At 33.4% G+C, this 26,092-nt stretch overlaps 2 protein-coding genes across 2 annotated transcripts; both read right to left on the bottom strand.

The window, feature by feature from the left end:
- Positions 1–202: 202 nt before the first annotated feature.
- On the bottom strand, positions 203–4,803 carry LOC149421890 (aldo-keto reductase AKR2E4-like). The gene is made up of 5 exons (XM_089634331.1): positions 4,506–4,803; positions 4,196–4,276; positions 3,942–4,115; positions 2,261–2,377; positions 203–433 (listed from the first exon to the last, which is right to left on the bottom strand). The coding sequence occupies exons 1-5, from the start codon at positions 4,554–4,556 to the stop codon at positions 203–205; spliced, it is 654 nt and encodes a 217-aa protein (XP_089490457.1). The 5' UTR covers positions 4,557–4,803.
- A 6,385-nt stretch (positions 4,804–11,188) lies between these two features.
- On the bottom strand, positions 11,189–19,024 carry LOC149421889 (aldo-keto reductase AKR2E4-like). The gene is made up of 7 exons (XM_089634590.1): positions 18,849–19,024; positions 16,158–16,238; positions 15,863–16,033; positions 15,327–15,443; positions 14,658–14,825; positions 12,987–13,190; positions 11,189–11,402 (listed from the first exon to the last, which is right to left on the bottom strand). The coding sequence occupies exons 1-7, from the start codon at positions 18,897–18,899 to the stop codon at positions 11,256–11,258; spliced, it is 939 nt and encodes a 312-aa protein (XP_089490716.1). The 5' UTR covers positions 18,900–19,024; the 3' UTR covers positions 11,189–11,255.
- Between the last annotated feature and the right edge of the window lie 7,068 nt (positions 19,025–26,092).

The raw sequence follows: 26,092 nt of genomic DNA, 5'->3' as shown, positions 1-26,092 counted from the left end.
TCTTATAAAATATTAGTCCATTCAGAATATATCGTAAAAAGTGTTCATGTAAGATTTATTTTCCTGATAAATGTTATAATATTACAATTTTTTTGAACATGTGTTCCCACGCCCTAATAAAATATTTGTGTTTTACCGACATTTTTTAAGGAAACCTGTCAATTCATTCGGTCTGCAGTGCCGTTTTAAAATTAGCAATATTTTATTTCAGTAAGTTTCCTCCGTGTGTGGGGTCGGAAAAGAGTATAGGTTTGAATGGTGGTTCATACCTCAATTTGGCAACTGGTTTGATTGTGCAAGCAGCCAACAGTTTGAGCAATTGGGTTTCGTTGAAGTTAGAAACTCCGATGGACCTGGCGAGACCAAGGCGGTGGGCTTCCTCCATACCTTTCCAAGTTTCCACGAAATCTGTGTGCGAGAATCCTTCATTTTCCTGAAATTAAATTCACAAAACAAGTCGCATCTCCATAAATGCAATAGTTTAGTTACGCTACAATGTTAATGAATAAAACGTTGTTGTCGACTTTTCAAGAAATTCGAAAATAATGTTAACAAAATTGTTTCATTAGATACATTGCTCTTCATGCTTTATCATGAATCTGATAATCACTGATGGACGTTGATGTTGCACTACATTTATGTAATTTATTTATTTCACGCCTTTTAAGGCTTTTACATACATATATATAAAATATTTACGAAACTATACACGAAAATAGTGCAGGAAACGACTATTTAAAACAATTGCAGAAAAATAAATATAAAGTGAAAATATCACTGAACTTGATCTACACAGTATGCAGGCACAAAACATAAGAAATCCAAAATATATTTTTTTTGTTTCAGTTAACAATACTATTGTGTTAGTCAAATTAAATATCTTTATTAAAATATTCCACTACTTGATGAAAAAAACTTCAATAGGGTATGCTTATATATTGAAATTGATGTACTAAATATATCAACAACATCGTAGTACCTATTTGTTTCCTAGCTGTTGAATCCGTCGCATAGGAGTGTGATATTGGGACGTTGATATAGAATTGCTACAATAATAGGTAGGTACTGTCTTGTAACTGACCTGCTTGGAGTATGAAAAGAGATAACATATAATAAATAAGGGGTATCAAACATTGAATTAATGATTTTATACAAACAGGTTAAATCGGAAATAATTCTACGATCAGATAATTTTATTAAATTTAATGAACAAAGTACGTTATCGTAATTTTGGTTTTCTCTAGGAATGCCCATTTTAAAATTTACATATTTAAAAATTTATTTTGGATTCTTTCAATCGCATGTGAATAAACCTCATAATTTGGGTACTAAACCGTGGAATTGTATTCTACATGACTCCTTACTGGTGACATATATAATGTTTTTACAGTATCGACATTATTGAAATCACTAGATACCCTTAAAATAAATCCCAACATTTTCAAAGCTTTATTGGTTATTATTTCAATATGCTTGATAAAGTTAAGTTTCGTATCAAACCAAATACCTAAGTCATTAATTTCCGAGACAGATACTAACGACATATTGTTAATGGAATAATCAAAAAATATTGGATTCTTTATTCGATGAAACCTCATAATTTGACATTTGCTTATGTTAAGTTGCACGCGGTTATCACGACACCATACAATAAATCTTAGATGACATATGAAGCAAAAAAATTGGTTCTATTTTTTTAAATCTCCAACTGACCTCCAACGCTCCCAAGGCTTTAACAAAAACTACCGAATCCGGTCTACGCGGACCGCTTATAAAGAACCACGTTTCGACGAGATAGTACGCAATGGTGCTTTTCATTTTATAGTGGTTGACTATTCTCTTGCTCATTGATAGTAAAATGGGCAGAATGATAACGAAAAATCAAAAGCTAAACTAATGAAAAACTGTGCAAATTTCGAAACTCTAGACTTGTTGCTTCAATTGGGGATTTATGGCGAGCGATTCTGTGAAATCAGCCAAGCCATATAATGAATATAGCGTGACTCTGTGACTTGCATTAAAGTTGCGTAAAGTAAATTTCCGTTTTGAGGGAAAAATAAACCCTTGTAAATATTCTTATCAAACAAAATTATTTCGGTTGTGGGTCATATTGGTTGATTAGTACTTTAGTTCAATAAACTCGGATTTGTTCTGAATGTGTCATTTTCAAAATTGTAATTGATATTGCCAATAATTCAGTTCAGTGATTTATAACGGGTCTTCGGAAGTAATTACATAAAGTATATTGACATAATGTTACATCTAAACTTATCAGCGTGTGCACGAGGTACAGGTCCACATAGTCCATAGCGAGCTTCTCCAAGGACTGGCGCAGGGCTGGGATTACTTGTTCCCTTCGGTGCTTGTTGTTCCATAGCTGGAATAAAACTACATATTTACTCAAAATATGTTTTCAAGGAAACTTCTTTTTATATTGTTACAAGGAGGAGAAGGAGGCCATGAATCAATCCCTCCGACTACCGTGCAAGACGATAGGTCGAGAAAATACTGCTGAAGAAGTCAAAAGGTCTCCCTTCACTACTGCCTCATGATCAGACCCGTCACGCAGCTTGTGGGTAGACGCATCCACCGCCAAGACCTTGACAAATAACCTCATCCCATAAACGCGAGCACACCTGCTAAGTCACCAAACACAGCAGACCACCTAGGGTGATCTATGGCAGAGGTATTGGTTATCTAATAAATGGCTTTCGGGGCTGCGGTACGCACACCCAACTCCTAAACAATGATATTTAATAGCAGATGATTCCGGAGCGGGGTTCGATTCCAGCAGATAATTTTTTCGTGCGTTTCTGTAATAACAGTATTTGGTTTGATATTTATATTGTTTCGATAATACATTTATCTACAATAACTGCTGTTAATATATTATATTTATTTTACCAATCGAAAAATCTTTTTTGATAAACTCCACATGAATAATATTATTTACAATATGTATGAGGCGATAATAAAATAAATATATATGAGGCTCGTAGGCACAAGAGAACGTTATGTAATTAAAAATAAAAATCTGGTATTTCTACCTCAGTAGAACATGAAAACTTATACCTAAGTATAAATGAATGTATAATACTTAATATGCAATATGTAAAGAGACGTACCGTACCTGTAAGATTGACGTCGTAGAAATCAACCAAACATATCAATCAAACATAGTTTTAGTATACTGCAAAAATTTAGTATAATGCATCACGTAAAAAAATATATTATTTATGTAATTAAAACATAAATCCAATTATTACGTAAAATTTGTGTATCGAAAAATTGTAAAAATGAGAGATTTCTTACAATTAAACTGAATACTACTCTGTTTTGTAATACACTACGTAAAATACAAATATAAAAACAACTGAATAAATAAATCATTTAAAAAATGTAAAGTTAGGTTATGTTAGGTATTTAAAGTTAAGTTCGTTAAAAAAAAATACGTGGCTTGAACCTGAGAATGTTAATGAGTTTCATTACGTATCTATTTGAAGAATTGATCAAGGAGGTAATTTAATTCAACTTCCTTCTTAGATCTTGCAGAAGTGAGTCAGAACAAGTAACATAGACATTTATCATTTCATTAGAAACAGTTTCCTGATGCAGAACAAGAATTTTAAGATGCATACAAACTATTTGTACGACCACTTCGTACGAAAAAATATGATTATTTTCATATGACACGAGCTTGGTTACTAACATTTACATAGACTGAAGAATTATTTATGGTGTATCATGGAATTAATAACCAGAAAATGTTACTTTGAATAAAGAAGAATTTAGGTACCCATCAAACACTAAAAACTACATAACCGGCAACATTCTTCGAAATTAAAAAACGGTAGGTACTATGTTTCTTGAAATGAAAATAACTCAGTGACTGACAAATTATGGTTGTCCTCGCCATAGGGAAGGAAAGGATCGAATGATACCTTAGTTGTGATGAACATGTCTTGTCTCTGGATGGTCCCGTCCTGCACTTTAGCCGCCACCCCTCGCCCCACGAGCCCCTCGGTGCCGTAGCGCGTGGCGGTGTCGATGTGTCTGTACCCGGCTTCTATCGCCAGCTCCACTGCTACTCGGATTTCATCGGGGTCGCCATCTCTCTAAGAATGGGAATAATTTTATCAGTTGCATGTCGACTGAAAGATATCATTTAAGATAAATGTTAAAGTAGGATACTCACAACAGATGTTCCAAGACCCAGTATAGGTATTACATATCCATCGGATAGAGAAAGAGTGGGCGCTTTACCTGATTTTAAATCCTGAAATATTAATTTCCAAAGTATTATACAATCTATGAATGAGTTATAAATGTTAAAAAATCGTAACATATTGAATTACACGTGCAATTTTTTTCATATATCTTCCCCTGCCGTGAAACGGCGTGATGTTAGTAATATGTAAAGAGTGTTTTATAAAATCACTTGTAAAGTGAGTTTCTAAATTCCAGGTAGTACTGCAGAATGAATATTATAAATAAATATTACTTACAGCATATGTTACGCTAACGATCACAGCAATAAAAACTGTGATTTTATCCATCACGAAGAAGCACTTTGATTTACCTGTTGTCAACCTGATATCTGTCGAATCTCAAAATTGGTTCTCTCTGGAGCTCTTTTCATAATCGACTGCGGTCATAGTCTTTACGTCTTCCCGGGGTATTAACTATTTTATACACGCCAATAATTTACGTCGAGATGAATAATTATTCATTTATCGTTATTTATTATCACGCTTGTTACGATTCAGTTCACATAACACAACTTACCGCATATGTTCGTATATTCTCATTAATATTGTTTTTTATAATTTTTATTATATTTCAATACATAAAGAATGGAAAATAATTTCGTAGAAATATCTTAAAATATAGAAACGAGTTAGTTTTTTTTAATTATAGAGATCGATTACCGACATCAATCAATCAACTAAATATATACATTTAATTTATTTTATTTAAAAGAAATACAAATATTCCCGCGTTACGAATAACCTGACAATATTTGAAAATCTCCTACTACCACCACAGTAAGCTGAAAATGTTGCTTGTGTTGTGATGGAGGACTTAGCCAGCCGAGGAATCGAACACACTACGCCTGGGTGGGACCTAAGAGCGATGTCAACTCGGCCACCGACCGGTCAAAATAAATGTATATGTCAATATATATGTATATCACAACGGTGCTGACAAGGTCTGGTATCTGTGAGAGGATATTCTGTCAGCGCTTTATCAGCAGCAGACACATACCTGGGGGCCTACTCTGTATCTTTCAAAACTTTCCTACCGCCGGTTTAGTCAAGTCACAAACGCGTATTAACCCACTCTAAATATTTATATATTGTAATTACTAAATGCAATACATAAATGTACTGCGGAGGAACACCTAAAATGTGAACTTGTGTTTATTATATTTAGAGAGATATTTAATTAATTAGAGACGATGTTCACTCAGTTGATAGCACCGGCAAGGAAAGGTTAAACCACGAACTTTCTGGTTTATTAACCCGAAAGATACAGAGTAGGCACACTGTTAGTGGACTCTTTCGCTGCAGCAGTTGGTCTAGTTTCTTCACCACCTAGAATTCTTGCTGCAGAGTCTCCATCTTCTATCTTCGTGTCACCTTAGTTTTTAGTTTTTTTTAAAAGAAAGACAAACATTCCCGGGTTACGAATAACCTGACAATATTTGAAAATCTCCTACTACCACCACAGTAAGCTGAAAATGTTGCTTGTGTTGTGATGGAGGACTTAGCCAGCCGAGGAATTGAACACACTACACAAGCGCGATGTCAACTCGGCCACCGACCGGTTCCTGTTCCTGTACTTCATTTTACTTAACTTAACTTCACTTTATGATTGTAATATCTGCATCAACTATAAAGCGCCCCTGAGGTGATATCTCACAAAAGCGGCGCTATACAAATTGTCCAATAAATAAATAAATAAAATATATAATAGAGAGCTCAAAATAGTTAATTCAAAAATAAGACTAGGAACATGGAATGTAAGAAGTTTATACAGCGGTAAATTGGATAATGCAATACATGAAATGGAAAGATTAAAAGTAGATATTCTTGGAATTAGTGAACTGAGATGGACTGGCAGCGGCATACACCAACATGAGAAGGGAAATCTATACTACTCAGGAAGTGACCCACAGGACGGAAACCGTCGAAACGGAGTTGCTGTATTTGTCATGGAGAAGTATGTAAAATTTGTTAAGAATTTTGTACCCATCTCGGACAGAATAATATTATTACAATTACACTGTCAACCCATCAACATGAATATTATTCAAGTGTATGCACCAACAGCGGAAGTGAGATATGATGGTGATGTGGAATCTTTTTATGACTCACTAGCCAGTACATTGCAAAGTTTGAAAGGAGGAGAAGTCAATTTTGTCATTGGAGACTTAAATGCCAAAATCGGTGAAGGTCGCCGCTCTCATATAGTTGGTGAATATGGCTTAGGCATAAGCAATCAAAGAGGTGATAGACTATATGAATTCTGCCAGGATAAAAATATGGTTGTATTAAATACCTGGTTTAAACTCCCGAAAAGAAGGCTTTATACGTGGAGATCACCTCAGGATGGAACAATCTATGATATTGTCAGGAACCAAATTGACTATGTGTTAGTAGACCATAGATTCAGGAACTCCATAAAGAGAGTCACCACGTACCCTGGTGCGGACATTGGTTCTGACCATGTTTTGTTAACTGCCGATATTGTTTTACGCTTAAAACAAATAAAAAAGCCCAAAACCAAAATTAAAATGGAAATCTCGAAACTCCATGAAGAAGTGGTCAGAAATAGGGTATCTCAGACTTTGAACGATAATATAAGGCTACTCCCTTGTGATACATCGATAGAAATACAAACACAATGGGATAACCTTAAGTCAGTTATACGTGAAACCTGTGATGCAAATTTGAAAGCTGATAAGCAAATTAGAAAAAAGAATTGGATGACTGACCACATTTTGAACTTAATGGATGAGAGACGTAAACACAAACATAATGAGACACAATACAAAAACTTACAAAGAACGATTAGACGTGAAATTAAAAAAGCCAAAGAAGAATGGATGAAGTCACAGTGTGAAGAACTAGAATCGTACAGTCGTAGTCACAATGCATTCAAACTTCACAAAAAATTAAAGGAAATTACAGGCACTTCTAGAAGAATTACTCCATCATGTTTAGTTGACGATTCCAATAAATTAATATTGGATGAAAAAGATATTTTACAAACATGGGAAAAGTATATTCATGATACATTCAAAGATATTAGACCTGACATAAATATTCCCAATGATCAATTGCATGGACCATCGATTTTAAAATCAGAAATTCTTCATGCAATAAAGACTTCAGACAGTAGAAAAGCGTGCGGACCAGACGATATTCCAGTTGAGGTGTTGAAGCTCTTTAATGATGAAAATGTTGACTACCTGTTGAGGTTATTTAATTCTATATACGATACAGGGAATATACCCCAAGATTGGCTAAAATCCACCTTCGTGACATTGCCTAAAAAACAATACCCTAAGAAGTGCAGTGACTATCGATTAATAAGCCTGATGAGTCATGTCCTTAAATTATTCCTTAAAATAATACATGCCAGGATACGCAATAAGTGCGAGCAGGACTTGGATGACACTCAGTTTGGCTTCAGAAATGCGTTTGGGACGCGTGAGGCATTATTGTCTATCGATGTACTATTGCAAAAGTGTCGTGACCAAAGAAAGGAAGTTTTTGCCTGTTTTATTGACTACGAAAAGGCATTTGACAGGGTAAAACATGCTGACCTAGTGAAAATGCTTGCGGATTGTAACGTTGACACCAAAGACCAGAATTTCATAAAAAACCTGTATTGGTTCCAAACAGCAGAAATAAGACATGGGAATGAGAGATCTAATGCAATTGCCATTCAGCGTGGAGTACGACAAGGCTGTATCCTGTCGCCACTATTGTTTAATCTCTATTCCAACTATGTCTTTAAAAGAGCCCTAAGTAATACTGAGAAGGGTCTTAAGATCAACGGAGTTGTCATTAATAACATAAGATACGCAGATGATACTGTATTACTAGCTGACTGTATCGATGACCTCCAAGACCTATTAAATCTTGTTAATAATGCTGGTGAGCAACTGGGCTTAACAATCAACGTCAATAAAACAAAATGGATGACTTTTGGACGACTAGATCACTCTGAATCAGTGATACAGTTAAATGGTTGCAATGTCGAAAAGGTCGAAAGATTTAGATACCTCGGCAGTATTCTCACGGAGACTCTTGACCCAGATGTAGAGGTTAGGTGCAGAATTGAAGCAGCAAGAACTGCGTTCATTAAAATGAAATCCCTCTTCTGCAATGATAATATCCGCTTAAAACTAAGGCAGAGAATGCTAAAATGTTATGTGTGGTCGGTCTTGTTGTATGGATGTGAAACATGGACCTTGAAAGTAAATACCATGAACAGGTTAGAGGCTTTTGAAATGTGGCTTCACCGGAGAATACTCAAAGTCCCATGGACTGACATGATCACCAACACAGAAATTCTCAGGCGGGCTAGAGCAGAGAGAGAACTGCTTAGATTAATAAAAATCAGGAAAATTTCATATCTGGGTCATGTACTTCGAGGGGAGAAGTATCACTTGCTCCAGTTAATATTGAAAGGCAAGATAGAGGGTCGCAGAGGGCCTGGTAGGAGACAAATGTCTTGGCTGCGAAATATACGAGAGTGGACCGGCATTAGAAGTGTGGAGGAGCTATTCCGGGCAGCGCAAGACAAAGAGACATTTTCAAGAGTGATCGCCAACGTCGGGGGGACCTGATACGGCACATAAAGAAGAGATATAATAGAGTATGTGATATAAATAAATAAGATATGGCCTAAAATGTTAACATGAATACATTTGAAAATAACACTGGCCTTTATTACGTGCCCTAAAATTTCAACCGTAGTCGTCGCCATGACTTATTCAAGATACCACAAGGCAGAAAAGATGTTCTAAAACAATAGAATATAATTCATGCATTTGGTCTCCTCATTTTAACTCTCATTGCTTACAAATTAAAAAAAAAATGGTTAATTAATTTCAAAATTGGTATTCCTATAAATAAAATTAATTATGTGAATTTACGAAGTATAGTCAATTTATCAAAATTATCTGAAAGGCGAAAAATAATTGATCTTTTTTCACTTTATAAAATTATTTATTCTAGATTGGACTGCCCTGATGCCATTAATTTGTTGTTGTTACGTGTACCTCCAAAGCATACTAGATGGAACATGTTGATTCACAAGCGATAACTTTGTGTTGAATTCTGTCATGGAAAGGTTTCACAGAGTTGACAATGAATTAATAGAGGTCGCCGATATTTTATTTCTTAATTTTGATGCATTTAGAACCAAACTAATTCATCAGTTTTTACTAAATGTCAATAACGACATATTTTATTTTATTTATTTTATTTTATTTATTTATTTAACGCCCATAGGGCTTTTACATGGTTGGTAGTATAATTTTAATTTGACAGATACTTTGAAACATAAAAAATAAGAATAAAATTACATTTGATAAAAGCTATGCAACAAGTCATACAAACACAAGAAACAAAAAAAGAAAATTACAGCTATTTGTAGGTTTACATGATGTGTTTAGGAGTATTGTTGAAATAAATGATTTAAATGATCCACAAAACTTGCCAAGTTGGTATTGAATATGTCAACATCACCCAAAAATATATATAACATATGCTGAATTAGTAATAATATATTGTAATTTATTTATTTATTTCAAGCTTTCTTCAGTTTGCGTGTTATTAACTCACCGTGTATGTATATTGTATTACCAGATTTATTATTTAAATGTATTATGTTATATTGTTGTTATTTTTAAATTAATTTATAATCTTATTGTAAAAGCCCGTTAGGGAGTTAATGAATAAATAAAATACGACACGAATGGTGCTTTTGAATGAAAATTTTGAAACAGTCGATGTATTTAATTTCTCTTTGAATAGCCTTAAGAGTTTTTGATCACTCTTTCCCAGATGTTAAGAGTGTAAGATTGAGAAGATTGTATTGTAAATGGGTTAATAATTTGTCATACACTAGAAAAAAATTGCACTCTGACCCAAATTGTTAGACTATATTAATAGGATAGAGTATGCTGAAGTAGACGTTTTCGTTGAAAATTTATACGGATTAAAAAAAAATCTGCTTTTGAAAACAAATATGTTGTGCTAATTATACTATGTATCACTTGTGTCTCTATTTGTGCCTCCCAAGTCTCCATTTCCCTCTCTTTTGTGTTTTGCATCTCTTGTAGTATTTGTCATTTGAGTGAGCTCTTGTATTATTTTAAAATATCGTTTTTATACTTGTTTTGATTTTGAATCTTTATTTAGATTTCGTCAAATTAATGCATCACGTGACTGAGTAGATTTCTGTTATAGTAATTTGTGTATTAATTGAGTTTTAACCCAGTATAAATAAATAAATTAGACTCGTTTGGGAATGTGTACTACCCCCTTCTGGTGCGGAAGGTGGCGTTTCGTACACTGGAGTTACACTGGACACCGACCATAACTTACCAACAGCTGTGTGCAATGGGATGACGGGTTCTTGCATTCTGGATTGGGAGCCAAAAAAGAAATGTGTTCAAAAATAGTTGCCAAGATTTATGCGCTGAATCGGCCTTTATCTTGTTGATACGAAGGATTGCCGGTTGTGATAATATCTTCTCTTTTTATTGAACCATTTGCCATTTTAAAGCAATGTTTTTAGGTAGGTATGGGTACATGATTAGCGTTAAATACTTCTAGTATTTAATATAAATACATAATATAATCTGTCAGTATTGGTAGTAGATGCATAGTGGGCCGGATCGGGAGAGGTAGGTTGGGGGAGAACCTTTGAACTCTCCAGTCTTCATCACAACTGGACACAATGACCCCCAGATTTCTGCCAACCCCTCTAAACCCTTTCCTTCCCAGAACTTTCTCTCCTTCCTTCACTTAAAATTCCCCTCCACCACCCCCGAAGATGACTAAAGCCCCTCGGGAAATTATTTTCCTAAGCCTAAGATGACGTTTTCTTTCCCAGCAGGAAATAGTGTCAAATATCGCGGACTTGGAGAGGTAGTAACTGCTAGTAATTTACAAATTAATACACTTTATTATTAATAAAAAATCACAAACATGACAAAAAGTACAGAAATTTTTTTAAAGTTCGTAAATACTTGTGTTGATGTCGAACTTATCAATTTGCGCAATTTCCTCAGGAGTCAAGTTGAAGTCGAAAATGGCAATGTTCTGGCGGATGCGCGATGGGGTCACTGACTTGGGGATGGGGATCAAATCTCGGTCGATCTGAAAAAAAAACGATTCATACATAGACATATGAATATTAGTAGACCTGCCCTAAGTGATTAAAAGCGTATTATCCCCACTCCCCATACCGGTTCCATTGAGCCGGCTGGGCTCGCATATGGCCTCAAGTGAAATTTGAAAACGTGACGTCATCATTCTTGTGCGAACTATGGTCGAGGCATCATCGGTTCATTTTACGAAATAAAACGGCAAAATGTTGACTTGTGATATGAAAACTTGTAAAAATAGATGTGAAAAAGAGAATAAACCCAATTGTCGTATTACATTCCATAAGTAAGCATTATTTTACTTTATTTTAAGCTTATTCACACCGTATTATATGGATCAGTTTTAGAAACATATACTATCACATAACAATGTAGCGATTCTCAAGTGTGCTCATCGTTGTTTACTGGGGTAAGTAAATTATGAGACATTTGTAAAAGTGTCTTAACTAAATACTCTGAAACTAACTACGACTCTGAAAATAGAAGCTGCCTTACTTTGCCGAATTTGGACTTCGCAAATTAGTTCATAACGTGGCGAGTAATTTGCGCTCCCATGTAGAAATGTCTATTCATTCAAAAGCAGATTTTACTTTTAAGAACTAAATGGTGATATTATAATGCGAGATGCCTATTTACTGTCAGATTGATTTATTGACGAATCACAGTCAGCCTTACTCCCTTCGTTCTTCAACAGTTGATTTTACCCCTCGCCATTAGCTTCTCGTCTATTAATTCCTATGTCTGTGGATTCATATTAAAAATAAATATAAATATTTTACCTTTTATACTCTTTTGTTTATTTTAATATATTGACAATGCATTCGGTAGGCGGAAAAAAATTAACCAAAGAATAACTTTTAAATTTGACAATAAGATTTAATATTACAAAATAAATATAAACTCTGGGTCTGTGTATAACTCCAGTACCATGACTTTTTTAACTGGGCTGGCTTTTATTTTCAAAATTGGAACTGTGGGAACGATTCAGAAAAACGATAAAATAGGTACCAATATTTTTTTATTACTTATTTTATTATTCTCTGAAACAACGGACCCATGTTAAAATAATAACATAACTTGATTAGAAATTTCACAGAACTTGAATTTTAACTTTGAAATTTGATGAATCGTTTAAATTTTGTTAAACAACTCGTCCTAACATTGTTCATTCCAAAGGTAAATATCTGAGCCTCTCTAAAATAATTGACTATTTTTTATAGAAAATCTCAGCTTCAAAAATCCTACAATTATAATATTCCGTGAATATCACGGATCTGCGCTACTCAAATATTTCCACAAAATCTTTTTAAACATTTTTATTTAACTTTTCTGTTCAGTCCTCAATTTAATGCCGATGAATCATCCGGTTTTACATCCGAATAAGTTTTTTGTATTTCCAATAAATACACGTTTCACCATGTATTTTTTTCTATTATTTAACTCGATTATTTTAAGTTGTGATACAGAATAACGCTACTTTAATTTCGATTAAAAATGCTCCGAAACTAATCAACAAGTGCTATTTGGAAATATGTACAAGTTTAATAAGCAATAAGTGATTGATTGATTGACTTACTAAGTATCTTAGGACGACTTGGACGGTGCTCTTATGGTACTTGTTTCCGATGGCTGTCAGGATGGGATCGTCAAGATGAGGGGCGGGCTTGGTCTTGGTCTGCCTGGTGGAGGGCATGGCGCCCAGAGGGGAGAAGGCCACTACCACGATCCCCCTCTCCTGGCAATACTGCACCAACTTTTGCTGAATGAAGTTCGGGTTAACCTGCAACACAATAAATACATTGTCACATCTTCAACAATAGGGTATTTACACAATTTTTTTTAATGAAAAAATTATTTAATTTTATTATTACGTTGACGATGCAATTTTGATTTGACGTCAAAACAACATGTCAATGGCTTAGACTTATAATCGAAATATTGTATCTCCTAAATCACAATTTTGTACAAAGTGAAATTGAAAATTTTCAAACTTTTGAAATAATATTTTATGTAATTTAAAAATATGTTTTTATTTCTTTAATAATACAGTATCTGATGTAAATACAATATTTTGGCATTACATTTCGTTTAACGTAAATATAAATATTATTTCGTTTAACGTATATATAAGTGATGTTTACAAAGTTACTGTTTAATTTTAAATTATAATGTCACATCACAAAGTAACCGCTTCATATGAAGAAATAAATTATTTTGTTAAGGATGTATTCGTAAAACAAAAACTGTGCTCGTAAAACATTGTCTGGAGGATTACAATATATTATAATATGTTTATATCGTTGGGACGGTAGATTAAGAAGATGCAATTTTTGAACACATATCAATATAGGCTTTAAATTTCAGTATTTAACTCATTTTCTACCTAAATTTACGGTACAATGTTTAACACTATGCCATCGATATTAGTTTAATACGGCATTGTCGACATTATAGCACACAAAGTCGGTAACAGCAGTCTTCTACATCATATACACCATTTAGGAATTTGTGGTTTTAAATCAATAATTATGAGTGAAAATAATAAAATAAACACATTTTTAGTTCAATGATCAAAAGCCTAAAATTAAACTTCTGATTTCCACGCATTGTTTTTGAAAATACCATTTTATATAATCTCACTGAATTTGTCTCTCGGTAAACTACATATTTCATATCTACCTAAGTGCTTCATTTTTGCATTATTACAAAATAATAAAAACGTAGGATGTTTTCATTTAGGTTTATGTCGTGTATTAAATTCAGACCAACTCAGCCACAAAAGATACATTTCCCCCCATTGTTCTCGACATGCTACATAACATTTATGAAACGAGGTTAGCAAAACAAAAAACAAAATTGTAGATTAAGTCATTGTTGCACAATCGAGTGAGGCATTACAGGTAGATTGACGATGAACGTCATTTCTGCATGCATTCATAAATGAAAGTAATAATTGTAATAATTTCGTTTCTGTTATATCAATACAATGCGTATTGATATATACAGGGCTGGGCAAAAGTAATCACCCGATGTTCTTTTGCTGTAATTTTTATTTTATGATAAACTTTGGTACTGCTTGTGAAACTGTTTGTGAACAGATTTTTGTCTTGTTGATTTGTATTCTGCGTTTGTTTACTTTACAAATGTCAAAACCGAATTGACATTTGGCATCATTTGCAAAAATTATAGCGTTTTCTAATAGGGTGATTACTTTTGCTCGACCTGTATTACATAGATTAAAACTTACTTCTATCTGGTTGACTGCTGGTGCAACTTTGGAGTTATCCAATATTTTCTGGATTTGTGTCTCATTAAAGTTGGAAACGCCAATGGACTTCGTCAGGCCAAGGCGCTGGGCTTCCTCCATTCCTTTCCAGGTCTCCAAGAAGTCGACGTCGGTCGGTTTTCCATCGTCCTGTGAAAGAAGGACTCATGATGAAAATATTCTCGTTTGTACAAAAAAAAAACATGTCGGTTTGCAACCTGCTACTTAAAAATGCGATTTCAGATGGATGAAAATAAATTCTTTTATGACAGATTCAGCAAATAGCCATTCAGCGCCATTAAGGTTTTTTTAGAGTTGAAAGGTTAAAGGGGACATTTAAAATGTAAAAAAAAACAAAAAGGCACTGAATGCCCATTTGATGGCAATGTTGCAAGAACAACTGTCACGTTGTTAGCAGTCATATGTTTATAATTTGATGGAACGGCGTTTATAGGGGACCTTTAAAATGTAAAAAAAAAACAAAAAGGCGCTGAATGCCCATTTGATTGCAATGTTACCTTTGAATTTCTCCGAAATAACTGGACCTAAATCTTAGGGTCGCTGCGAGCTGCAACCGTTTAATTAATTCAAATTACCTTTATTTTTATGTAATATTTAAATTATATAATTTCCCAATATATTCATACTTACATCCTCACTGCCAGGTGTGTGAATAAGGTACAAGTCTACGTAATCCAAATTTAGCTTTTTGAGAGACTCTCGAAGGTCTGGAACCACCTGATCGTAACGATGTTTGTTGTTCCATATCTGCGGGCAAAGTAAACAGGTGAGAAATAACCTTTAAGTATTATTTATTATGATACCCTGGTAGGCAGGTTTGAGTACCACTGCCTCATTTAGTGACTTAGTAGGGGTGCTCGGGTTCATCCGGTGAGGTGTGTTGACCTCTCCAACTGGTCTCTCACTACGTCGCTCCTGGACGCACTGATCCCCAGATTCCTACCCACCTCTCATACCCTTTTTTATTCCTAGAACTTACTCTCCGTCCTTTTCTTTAAAAAACCCTCTCACGCAGCATCCCCAAGGATGACATAGGCCCTGAGATAAATTGTTTTCCTCAGGGTCTCCTGTATGGTGTTAATGCAAAAAAATGTACATGTTTCGGTGTGTAATTCATCGAAGTAATTATAACAACATTCATATTATCTGATTCGCTCTTGACTTACCTTGGTTGTGATGTATATATCTTCCCTCTTGATGGTTCCATCCTTTATCTTATTATTTACCCCCAGTCCCACTTGTTTTTCTGTCTTGTATAGGGTAGCCGTATCGATGTGGCGGTACCCTTCATCGATTGCCGTCTCAACCGCCCGTGTTATATCGTTGGGATCCTTTTCCTATTAAACATAAATATGGTGCAAAATCATGGTTATTGGAAGGATACCAAATTTAAAAATAATGTTTAATGTGTTTGAGAAACATGCATGAATGAATGCTAGGTATGTAAATGAAGAAACTAACCACATACGTTCCAAGTCCAAAGCAGGGAATATGAGTTCCATCGTTCAACCGATGCACGGGCGCTTTTCCTGGTTTGAAGTTCTAAAAAAAATTAATAAAATATTTGTAAAACGAAAAATAAGACCATAACTATGTTAACTAACTTGTTATTTACGGTAGACTAAAATTTGGCAGCCACCTCTGGTCTGGAGCGCCAAAGTCCGTTGACTCTGCGCAGAAACGAGCGATCCATTTGATTGTAATACATAGATCACAGGCGTCATACAGGTATGCTGTGTAACTGTGTATTGCCTACCGCAATAACAATGGAAGATGCTTCGAGGAACTTGAGCCATTGTTCCCTTGGGTACCTGTGCATTATCGAGAAACTCGCCAAACGCGCACCCAACATACGTAGCAGTTGACATGATAACGGGTCGTTTTTTTCGACTAGTTCTTGGGTTCAACTGCTCGGCTGTGGAACGATTTGCCAGCCTCTGTGGTTCCTCCCTCCTACAACACGGGTCTCTTCAAGACCCATGTTCACTTGTTCCTCTTCTCAAAAAGACCCCCACACAGCATCCCCAAAGATGACATAGGCCTTGAGGGAAATTATTTTCCTCAGGGCCTCCTGTGTGGAGTTAATGTCAAAAAATAATACAAATAAGTTAAAATAAATTAATAATGTAAAAATTGTGAACCAAGCTTTATCATTTTTGCTCCCAAAGTTTGGTACAAACAGTTTTATTTTTTTTAAACCAAGTGATCTTTTTCCTTTTACACAATTCGAAACTGGTTTTCCATCTCGACTAAAAAGATAATGATCGTTACATGGTCGCTTTTCAAGTTGATATTTAAAACAAGAATCTGTACCGTAAAAACTGTAAATACATAGATTATGATTTCGATTATCCATCACAGGTCTTCTCGTCAAACCGATAAAATGTTATTGATAAGGTAATTTTTCGTGCATAAATAATTACGTAAAAATATTGAATACTCATTGTATATAATTGTTAATAGTTACAATTGATATGACAATGTGTCAGTTGCGCAAGTACAATACCTAGTATCTAGTACAATATATCAATTTCTAATGATTTATGTAACATATTCTGATGTGTCTTGATTTCTAATTTGTTCACTCAGGAGACCAAGCGCAGGAATTGACAGTGGTGAGTTGAGATAGCGTTTAAAATATTTATAATCCAAGAACAAAATACAATTATTTTCATAGGTAGTACATTATGGGTTATAATTACAAATTTATCGAAGAAGAAAATAAAAAAAATGATAAGTTTTGAAAAGAAACAACATGGTTTCGGAATATAAAAAAAATATCTTTAATTTTGAGTGTCATTTTTTTCATGAATACTGGTATTGAACACATTTTTTGTAATTATGTTTCCATGAATTTTAAAATTTATTTATTAGTGTTTGTATTAGTTTATGAAATAATGTCTTCATAATATTATTAAATGCTGGCAAACTATAAGTATCAGTTTAATTGTCTTTCTAGTTAAGTAATAATAAGAGTCGAATTATAAATACCCTCAATTAATTCAAATGTTTACACATGGTTGAGTTTCGCCTAAAATCTATAAAGAAAACTATGTTTAACTTTATTTAAATTTGATTTTTCTTACTGAACTGGTTTTAGATAATTATGTTCATTTTCAGACTAGTACTGGTAGGTAAGTTATTCATGTAATATTAATTTTTGCAAATTATAAATACAATTAAAAATTTCAGCAAAAACAAGAAAATAATAGTTATGGACAGTGTTAATTATTTTGCAGAGACAACAATAGGTATAATGTATCCCAAGTGCAATAATTATTAAATAAATCTAAATTTTAACAAGTCATTGTAAATAGACAATAATGCTTGTAATTACTAAAAGAACAGAAATTAAGTACCCAAGCAACTAAGATGGGAAAGTCATAAAATATTCATATGTAATATATCAGCATTCACCAACCTTTCACTTTATATAAACTCTTTAAAGTCATCAATCAAAAATAAAATAATTACACCCACCTTTTACAGTTCTTCTTTGAAAAATAGAAATAAAGCCACGTAGTTAGATGTATGGGTAATGTAACATTTATCAGTAAATGATTTGATCTCAAACTCTTCAATATTTAAAATTTTAAGATTTAATTATACCTATCACCAAAATGTCCAAAATTATTTGTTTTCAACCTGTCCATTGTCTGAAACAGGTCCAGTCAAAAAAACAACAGTTGCAATAAAGATATGATTTGAGATTTTCACGGCCAATTTTAAAGTTATTTATTTTTGGGGTATTATGCCGTGTTGCGCTTCCTCCTTTTTTAGCCAACATAAGGGCAGACATGTGTGATGATGAACACTGAAATGCTGTCCGAAACGTTGGCATAATACCTCAAAAACAAATCACTATAAGGTGGAATAAAGTTGAAAATTAGCTTCAGTAAACTTATCCCTATTAATTGTCTTAATAATTATGGTTAGTCGCTTTAGCATTCAAACCACGGTAAAAAATAAATTCCTTTAAATATGCAGAAGCAAAATAACGCATATAAAATCTTTTTATTTTATTACTGAAAGTAAAGTGTCTATATTTCTTGAAACCATTAAAAAATTTTAGTGAAAAAATCAATGTTCCATTAATTATTTGTGTGGTTATTTTGTTAATATAAATTAAAACAAACTATGGGTCTTACTTACAGCATTTGCGACAGCGAGCGCAACGGCAAGGAAAAGAACGATTTTTACCATCTCTGTGTAACTAGTTTATGATCAGAAGAGGTGGATTGTCGTTCTGAAGAGTGCGGAGAGAGTGTAGATGTTGCCTGCGGACCCGTTCAGAACCAACTGCTCCGGTGCTGGCTGTGTCTTCCCTCTTAACCCAACTCACTGTCCTCCGTCCATACCACCAACAAACAACATAGTATGCAAGTTTCTAAAACAGACAACAACACGACTTGTAACTACCTGAACAAATCTCAATTGTTTTTTTAATGAACAGTTTTCCGCAACGGTTATTGGTATTGGACAAATTTCATCACTTGGTTGTTTATTGTAGAATGATATCGCACGTCATAAAAATTTCAAATGTGTAATATACATCATATATACCTATAATAATAACAAGTGTGAACCGTTATTGGTTCAGTTACTATACACCTTTGTTAATCATAATAAAGTAAGAAAAAAATCCTAATAAATATTTTTAATTAGAGCAATTCGAATTACCAATTTAAAATATATATATATACAGGGTGTATCAGCACGTACCCGACAAACTTTAACCAGCTATTCCTTAGCACATTTGGAGTAAAAAATGTTATGGGCACTTTGGTGTCCGGTAACATTTTTTTTTAATAAAAAATTTACTATTCATATTTTCACCACATGTCACCAATGTTTTATCCTTTGTCAAAGTTTGAAAACCCGTCTGGGAATATTTTGTTCGAGTTTCGTTGAATAATGTACGTACGTACCTACGTTGGCGCGCTTTTACAATCACAACGAAATGGCACTGCACCATTCGTCTCATTTTTAACTATTATTATTTAGTGTGTACGAAAGAGCGAGGACACTTTTTGACACACTTGCTAATAACAGCTGTTGAACCCGAGCAACAATTCCAATGACAGTGACGGAGTGTGGATTTTTGATTTTTTTTTGTTATTAATTGAAATAAAATTTTACCGGACAGCAAAGTGCCCATAACATTTTTTACTCCAAATGTGCTAAGGAATACCTGGTTAAAGTTTGTCGGGTACGTGCCGATACACCCTGTATATATATATATATATATATATATATATATATATATATTGTGAGTGTTCGGAAAACACAATGGCTAGCCTCACATTTTAAATCTTAAAAACAGCTGACCGGGTGTGAAGAAATAATAGTTACAAAGATGTGTTTACGAGAACGCTTTGTAAATCACAGGGAGCAAACTTACTGACATCTAATATTGCTAATTTATTAATAATCTCTTCAAATTATTCGTAATACGGTTAAAAATCGGATTGCAGGGCCTTAACGAATGCATTGACAGGTTTCCTAATAAACTTTCAATATGTGTTATCACGTGTTCATAAAAAATCTAAAATTCTAGCATTTCGTCATTGTATATCATCAGAACAAACGCAGGTGTATGAACACGTTTTCCGATATAAACTTTATTAGGAAACGGCCTGCAATCCCGTTTTTAACAGGATTTTAATACACAATCAATAAAAATCCCAATAAGAAATTATCATATTTTTTTTGTTTGGGCACTTATGAAAAAAAGATAAAACCGGGCACCCCTGTTAAGTCAACAAACGTAGCGAACCACTTCGAGTGACCTATGGAAGAGGTGTTGGTCATCCAACAAATGGATCAAACCTGCATCCCAAAATGCATAACGCTACGCAGAGCTTACTGTTAGTTTAATTTAGTTGAAGTTTAAGGATAATACATATGAATGGATAGTGTAAAACTCTTGAATTTCTAAAGCAGGTTTGATTTTAACACACTATACATTATCGGTAGTGTTTTGTTTTTGTTCATAACTGGTTTTTTTCATAAGTTAAACCGGTAGATGAGCAACACAATATTATATAAAGCGTGCACCTGGCATGTGTGGAGTAACAAGGCTAGCAAGTGCATTGTATTGCCGGCCAACTTCGTGCTTCTATTTCCACTACGAAGTTCACGATGCATTCATCTCACAGCTAACATTTACACTGTAGGACCTTTAGGTTCATTGTATTTATATACAAGTGACACATTATTCATGCAGTCAAGTATAAGGGGTAAAGCCAGTACTCAGTAACCAGGTACGCTACGCAAGAAATCTGACTTTGTTGTCAATGACTGGTATTACTCGGAAATAATTCAAACATTTTAAATGATCCGTTAATTGCGCTGTTTACGGCTGTATCTAGGAACGTTAAAAAGTATATGGTATCGATATATTACTTAATCTGTGTGGCAATTTTTTTTTGCATAAATATAACAGGTATTTACTAAATAAAACAGACCACAGTACCCACAGTATTTTGAAAACCGTCAACTCACAGTAAAAAAATTAATTAATAATAATTGATAGAATAGAAGTTAATATCAGTTAATACCCACTAAACAAAAATCTCACATTTCTAAGTAAATGGTTTTATTTGCATTATAAATGAAATATTAATTAATTATAAAGATGTTATGTGTAGTAAGAAACTATAAAAATTTTGATTATCCAGTTAAAATAAAATAAATATTTTTCCAATTTTATGTCGTTGAAAATATAAAAATTTCATAGAAAATAGACGCAAACATTGATTCCCGGATACTGCAGTGCTTCCAACATGCACATGGAAAGGCGGGAATCAGGTTTAGCAGCCCTCATAAGAGTCCGGGTAGAAGGTTTAAGGGAGAAGACAAACAACTCTAAAAATGTCCTTATCGTGGAATCCAGACTCCAGCATCGCAGCGCACTGGAGAATGGGGTTGGCCCCGTCAATCTAATGCTTAACGACTTCAAAAAATTATATTAAAACATTATTATTGTATCTAGGATGCAACAATAATTAATAGGGATTTTTGGGATGTGTGGGATTGCACAAAGCTCGCCACATTCCGGAACAAACCCGTTATTATTATTGTGCTGAGTTAATAAATATTGTTACCTAGAAAGATTCGATTAGTAAATTCATTTACCCGCAAGAATTATGATAATTATGCTAACTTACTAATTTATTTACTTGGATACCCTAACAAGTTCTTGCGTCCTTTCAAATTCAAGTAAAATGTAAATTAAATAACAATAAAATAACGCAGGTCAGAGTTAAAGTGTGTTTAAAGTACCACATATATTTGGTAATTATCTTAATAAAATAATGATATATGTTTAAAGTACCACATATATTTAGATATAACCTCAATATAATAATGATATATGTTTAAAGTACCACATATATTTAGATATTACCTTAATATAATAATGAAATGAGCTTAGAGTAACACGTATATTTAGTAATTACCTCAATATAATAATGATATAAGTTTCAAGTACCAAATATATTTAGATATAACCTTAATATAATAACTAGCAGTTAATAACCCGCTCCGCGGGTTTTTGCTACTGGGCCCTGCGGGCGGCACTTGGTCCGGCTTCGCCCAGTTTAAGTGATACTCACAACAGTTACATTTAATAGATAGATATTAGGTCATTCACAGAGAGAGGGTGAGTATATATTGTTAAAACACGGAACAGGAAGGAGTTAATGAATAACAACATGCTCAATTTAGGCATAATAAGAATGACAGTTGTTTGAATAAATGAAATTTTACGTATTTGTGATGGATTATTTCAAATGAAACACCATTATTGACTACATGTCTACAACAAATATTAACTGTTATCGTAAATAATATAATTTGCTCATAGGAGACTTGCAGTGCTTAAATATGTGTTACAACCGTCAATGTCTATAAATTGATTCAATATCGTATAGTTTGTCACAACAATTAAAGATAGTTATAACAAAGTTGACTGAAATAATAGATTATTACATATTGATTAATTGTACCCGTGTTTATGAATAAAAGGAGGGTAATTGTGCGATGAGATTGGCAGTCGGTTTAATTAAAAGGTGTTAATTTTACTCCAACTGGTGGTAATTTTTTACCTACAACTGTTACTGTATCTTATAAAGTTTAAAGTTAGATTATATATACACCTTCATCAGGAGAGTAAAAATCTATATATAAAGGTAGATTATTACAATATAGCGCCCCTGTGGTGATATCTCACAAAAGCGGCGTTATGCAAATTGTCCAATTAATAAATAAATATAATTTTTACATTTTATTGTGTACGTATGCATTGATATACAACGGAAATAGATAAAATAATGTTATCCGATTAAACTTTTTATTAAAAAAACAAATAACTTTGTTAACATCACTTTATTACCTATATCCAACCAATACATGTTTCATTGGAAAGAATAAGTGGAAGGAGGGGGGAGGGGTAAAAGTAGGCTGGGTTTATAAGAATTAAGAATTACAATATGAAAAACCAGTTAAGTGGGAAAATATTTAAAAGAGAGTTAATAAAAAATATTCTTGTTAATTATATCTGTTTTTATATTAACATGTTTTCTAATTTCTAAAATTTCTAAATTATTTATTTGCAATGCTTTATATCTTGTGTGAAGTATTTTAAGAACTGAAAAAAAAACAAATAGCATATAACCATAAAACAATGTATTCATAAGACAAATAACATTCAATAACGGTTATTCAAATAAATTGATAGTTAAAACACTAAATAAAAAAATTAAACATATTCTCTTCAAACGGTATTTTTACCCTATTTCTAAAGATAGAAATAAACAATGGCGTAGAATTCTGTTTTTGGATATCGATACTTATAAAATTATATATAAAAAAACATTCCTGGTACTATTCAACCGGCGTTTTACACTAATAACAAAATGAAGAAATATATTCTTAATAATAAAGATAGCGAAAATCAAACAAAAAAATCAGGAGTTTATAAACTCAATTGGGATGGTTGTAATTTCTTTTACATAAGTAGAACCAATAGAAACTTTGAAGTCAGAACTAAAAAACATCTCAGGGATCTAAATGGAAATATTGAATCTGAGTTTGCGAATCATCTTTTGAATAATGATCACACTTTCGATAAAAATTCAGGTCTTAAAATACTTCACTCAGGATTAAAGCATCGCAAATAAATAATTTTGAAATTTTATTAATTAGAAAACATGTCAATATAAAATCAGATATAATTAATAAGCAAAAGAAAAATTATAAATAATAATGAAAAATGCCATTGCAAAGTGAAAAGCTTCCAGAAGAAATCTTTTTATTAAACGTGGTCAAGTAATTTTGCATATTTAAATATTCGCGCCATTTGGTTCGTTCATATACCGCCAGATGTGCGCTCTGTCGGCCATCTACAGCCGTGCGTATCGGCCATATTGAAGGAACGCGTGATTTTTTATAAACGTCAAACATAATCACGTAATTGTGGATAATTTTCATTGTAATGTAATTAATCCAATGGATTATGAACTTTCTAAAACATATATTCTTCGATATTTTCCAAAAATTATATGAGCAGAAACGATATTTTTGAAGAAATATCGTATTACATGAGGTGATTCTATTTCAGTATGAAATCGTGTCTTAATTTTTAATGTCTTATTTAAACACAATTTTAATTTGACCAATCAGAGGGCCTACATCGTCCAGACGCTAGGACAATAATACTATCAGATGATATATGTTAAAAGTACCACATATATTAGAATATCTGTCTGTGAACATCAATAATTGGCATGTTTTTGTCATGATCTTCTGTAGATTCTATTAGTATTTTAAGACTGTTTCTTAAATAAATAAATAACTGCACGATAGTTAACATTAAATCTGTAAAATGTATACAACTATGATTGTACTACATATGTCTACGTTATATTGATGAAATCATCGTAGGTTCATATAATTAAGTTGTCAAAAAAGGAAATCATTATCAATATATTATAAATTATTGTCAATATATTCTCGCAATATGTACATAATTATGTCAAGCAAAAAAGAGAGAAGCAATAACGGAGTTTGAGATAACTGAGAGGGAGTGAAGTAGGAAATTAGGAAGGAGGGGTTTCCGGAACGTAAGTAAGGTAAGGTTTGAGGAAAAATTCAACATTAATCGTTTTTGAATTATTATTGAGTGTTTTATTCGTGTTGAATAATAACAGAAAGTTATGTAATATTTCCTTATGTTACTGATTAATGCAGTATTCATCATCCTGGTTTATCAAACATTGACGGCCTCCGTGATCGAGGCGTAAGGCTCTCGACTAGCAAGCTGGAGGTCACGGGTTCGAATCCCGGCGTGCGCAAGTAATTTTTATTTTATTAATTTATGTTATATCACAAATTACTCATTTAAAATAATATGTAGTATATTTGCGGCTCGTTCCAGAGTAGAAGATATTCTTGGTATCGCCCTGGTATAAGATCACCATTCCTAAATAAAAAGTTATTTGAAATGGCTTTGGCCGTGTTTGGTGACCAGATCTGGATACCTAGGCACTTCTCAACCTTCCTTTTCCCCATCTCCTTCCCTTCCTCAATATCTTCAGCCTCACAACATACACCGCAAATCAGCCTATTATGCTCAGTAATATAAACGTATTATTGTACTCCCGATCATTGTATGCATGTAAAAGCCTTCATGGCGTGAATAAAAAAAAATATTTAAGGGTTGAGTTATTTCGTACACGGTTAAAAAATTGTTCAAATCAGTTTTTAGTATTAAAAATGCCGAGCAAAAATTACTTTACCATGTCGTAGGGGAGACCGGGGTTAGTTGACTATAGGCCTTAGTAGACTCAGCGGTGATAACTTGAACGGTTCTCAAGAAAGGGCGCTGTAAGTCCTTCCCATCATGTAAATAGCGTGGATTAGTATTTGTGTTCCTTTGGATCCCTACGCACGTGTCGGTTTATATAGTTCTGATTTTCGATATTTTGCTTTGGTGAGTAACTTTTTTATTGCAATTTATTTTATTATTGCTGTGCCCTAATTAATCAAGATCATATAAACATAAACTGGGTGCTAATTGTGCTTCTTTTGTGAGTGAATAGCGATAGTTGTGTTTTTTGTGGGACTGGTCGTTTACTGGAAATAATGCTTTAAAATTAAAAATGGCGACTTGGGCTAGTCGACTCAGTGGCATTGGGGTTAGTCGACTCGCTGAGTCCACTAACCCCAACGCGTTGAATTTATTTTCATATTTACTTAATATTTTATTTTTGTAATACATATAATTGTAAGTCGCTAGTATACGTATAATTTTAACAGAGAACTTTTCATTTCGATAGATATTCGCAATGAGAAAATACAAAAGAAAAACCGATAAGGGAAAACTTGCGATACAA

This window comes from Hesperophylax consimilis, chromosome 8 (assembly GCF_061612785.1).
Source record: "Hesperophylax consimilis isolate HC1 chromosome 8, BYU_Hcon_1.0, whole genome shotgun sequence".
Classification (NCBI taxonomy): domain Eukaryota; kingdom Metazoa; phylum Arthropoda; class Insecta; order Trichoptera; family Limnephilidae; genus Hesperophylax; species Hesperophylax consimilis.
Note: the sequence above shows the minus strand (reverse complement) of the source record. Positions and strands in the feature narration are given on the sequence as shown.

Coding starts and splice junctions, on each gene's coding strand:
- LOC149421890 (XM_089634331.1), bottom strand. CDS start 4,556: ATGGATAAAATCACAGTTTTTATTGCTGTGATCGTTAGCGTAACATAT. Junction 4,277..4,505: donor TCGTTAGCGTAACATATGCT/GTAAGTAATATT, acceptor TTAATATTTCAG/GATTTAAAATCAGGTAAAGC. Junction 434..2,260: donor ACACGCTGATAAGTTTAGAT/GTAACATTATGT, acceptor ATTTAATTTCAG/GAAAATGAAGGATTCTCGCA.
- LOC149421889 (XM_089634590.1), bottom strand. CDS start 18,899: ATGGTAAAAATCGTTCTTTTCCTTGCCGTTGCGCTCGCTGTCGCAAAT. Junction 16,239..18,848: donor CGCTCGCTGTCGCAAATGCT/GTAAGTAAGACC, acceptor AATTTTTTTTAG/AACTTCAAACCAGGAAAAGC. Junction 13,191..14,657: donor CAGCAGTCAACCAGATAGAA/GTAAGTTTTAAT, acceptor ATTGTGTTGCAG/GTTAACCCGAACTTCATTCA.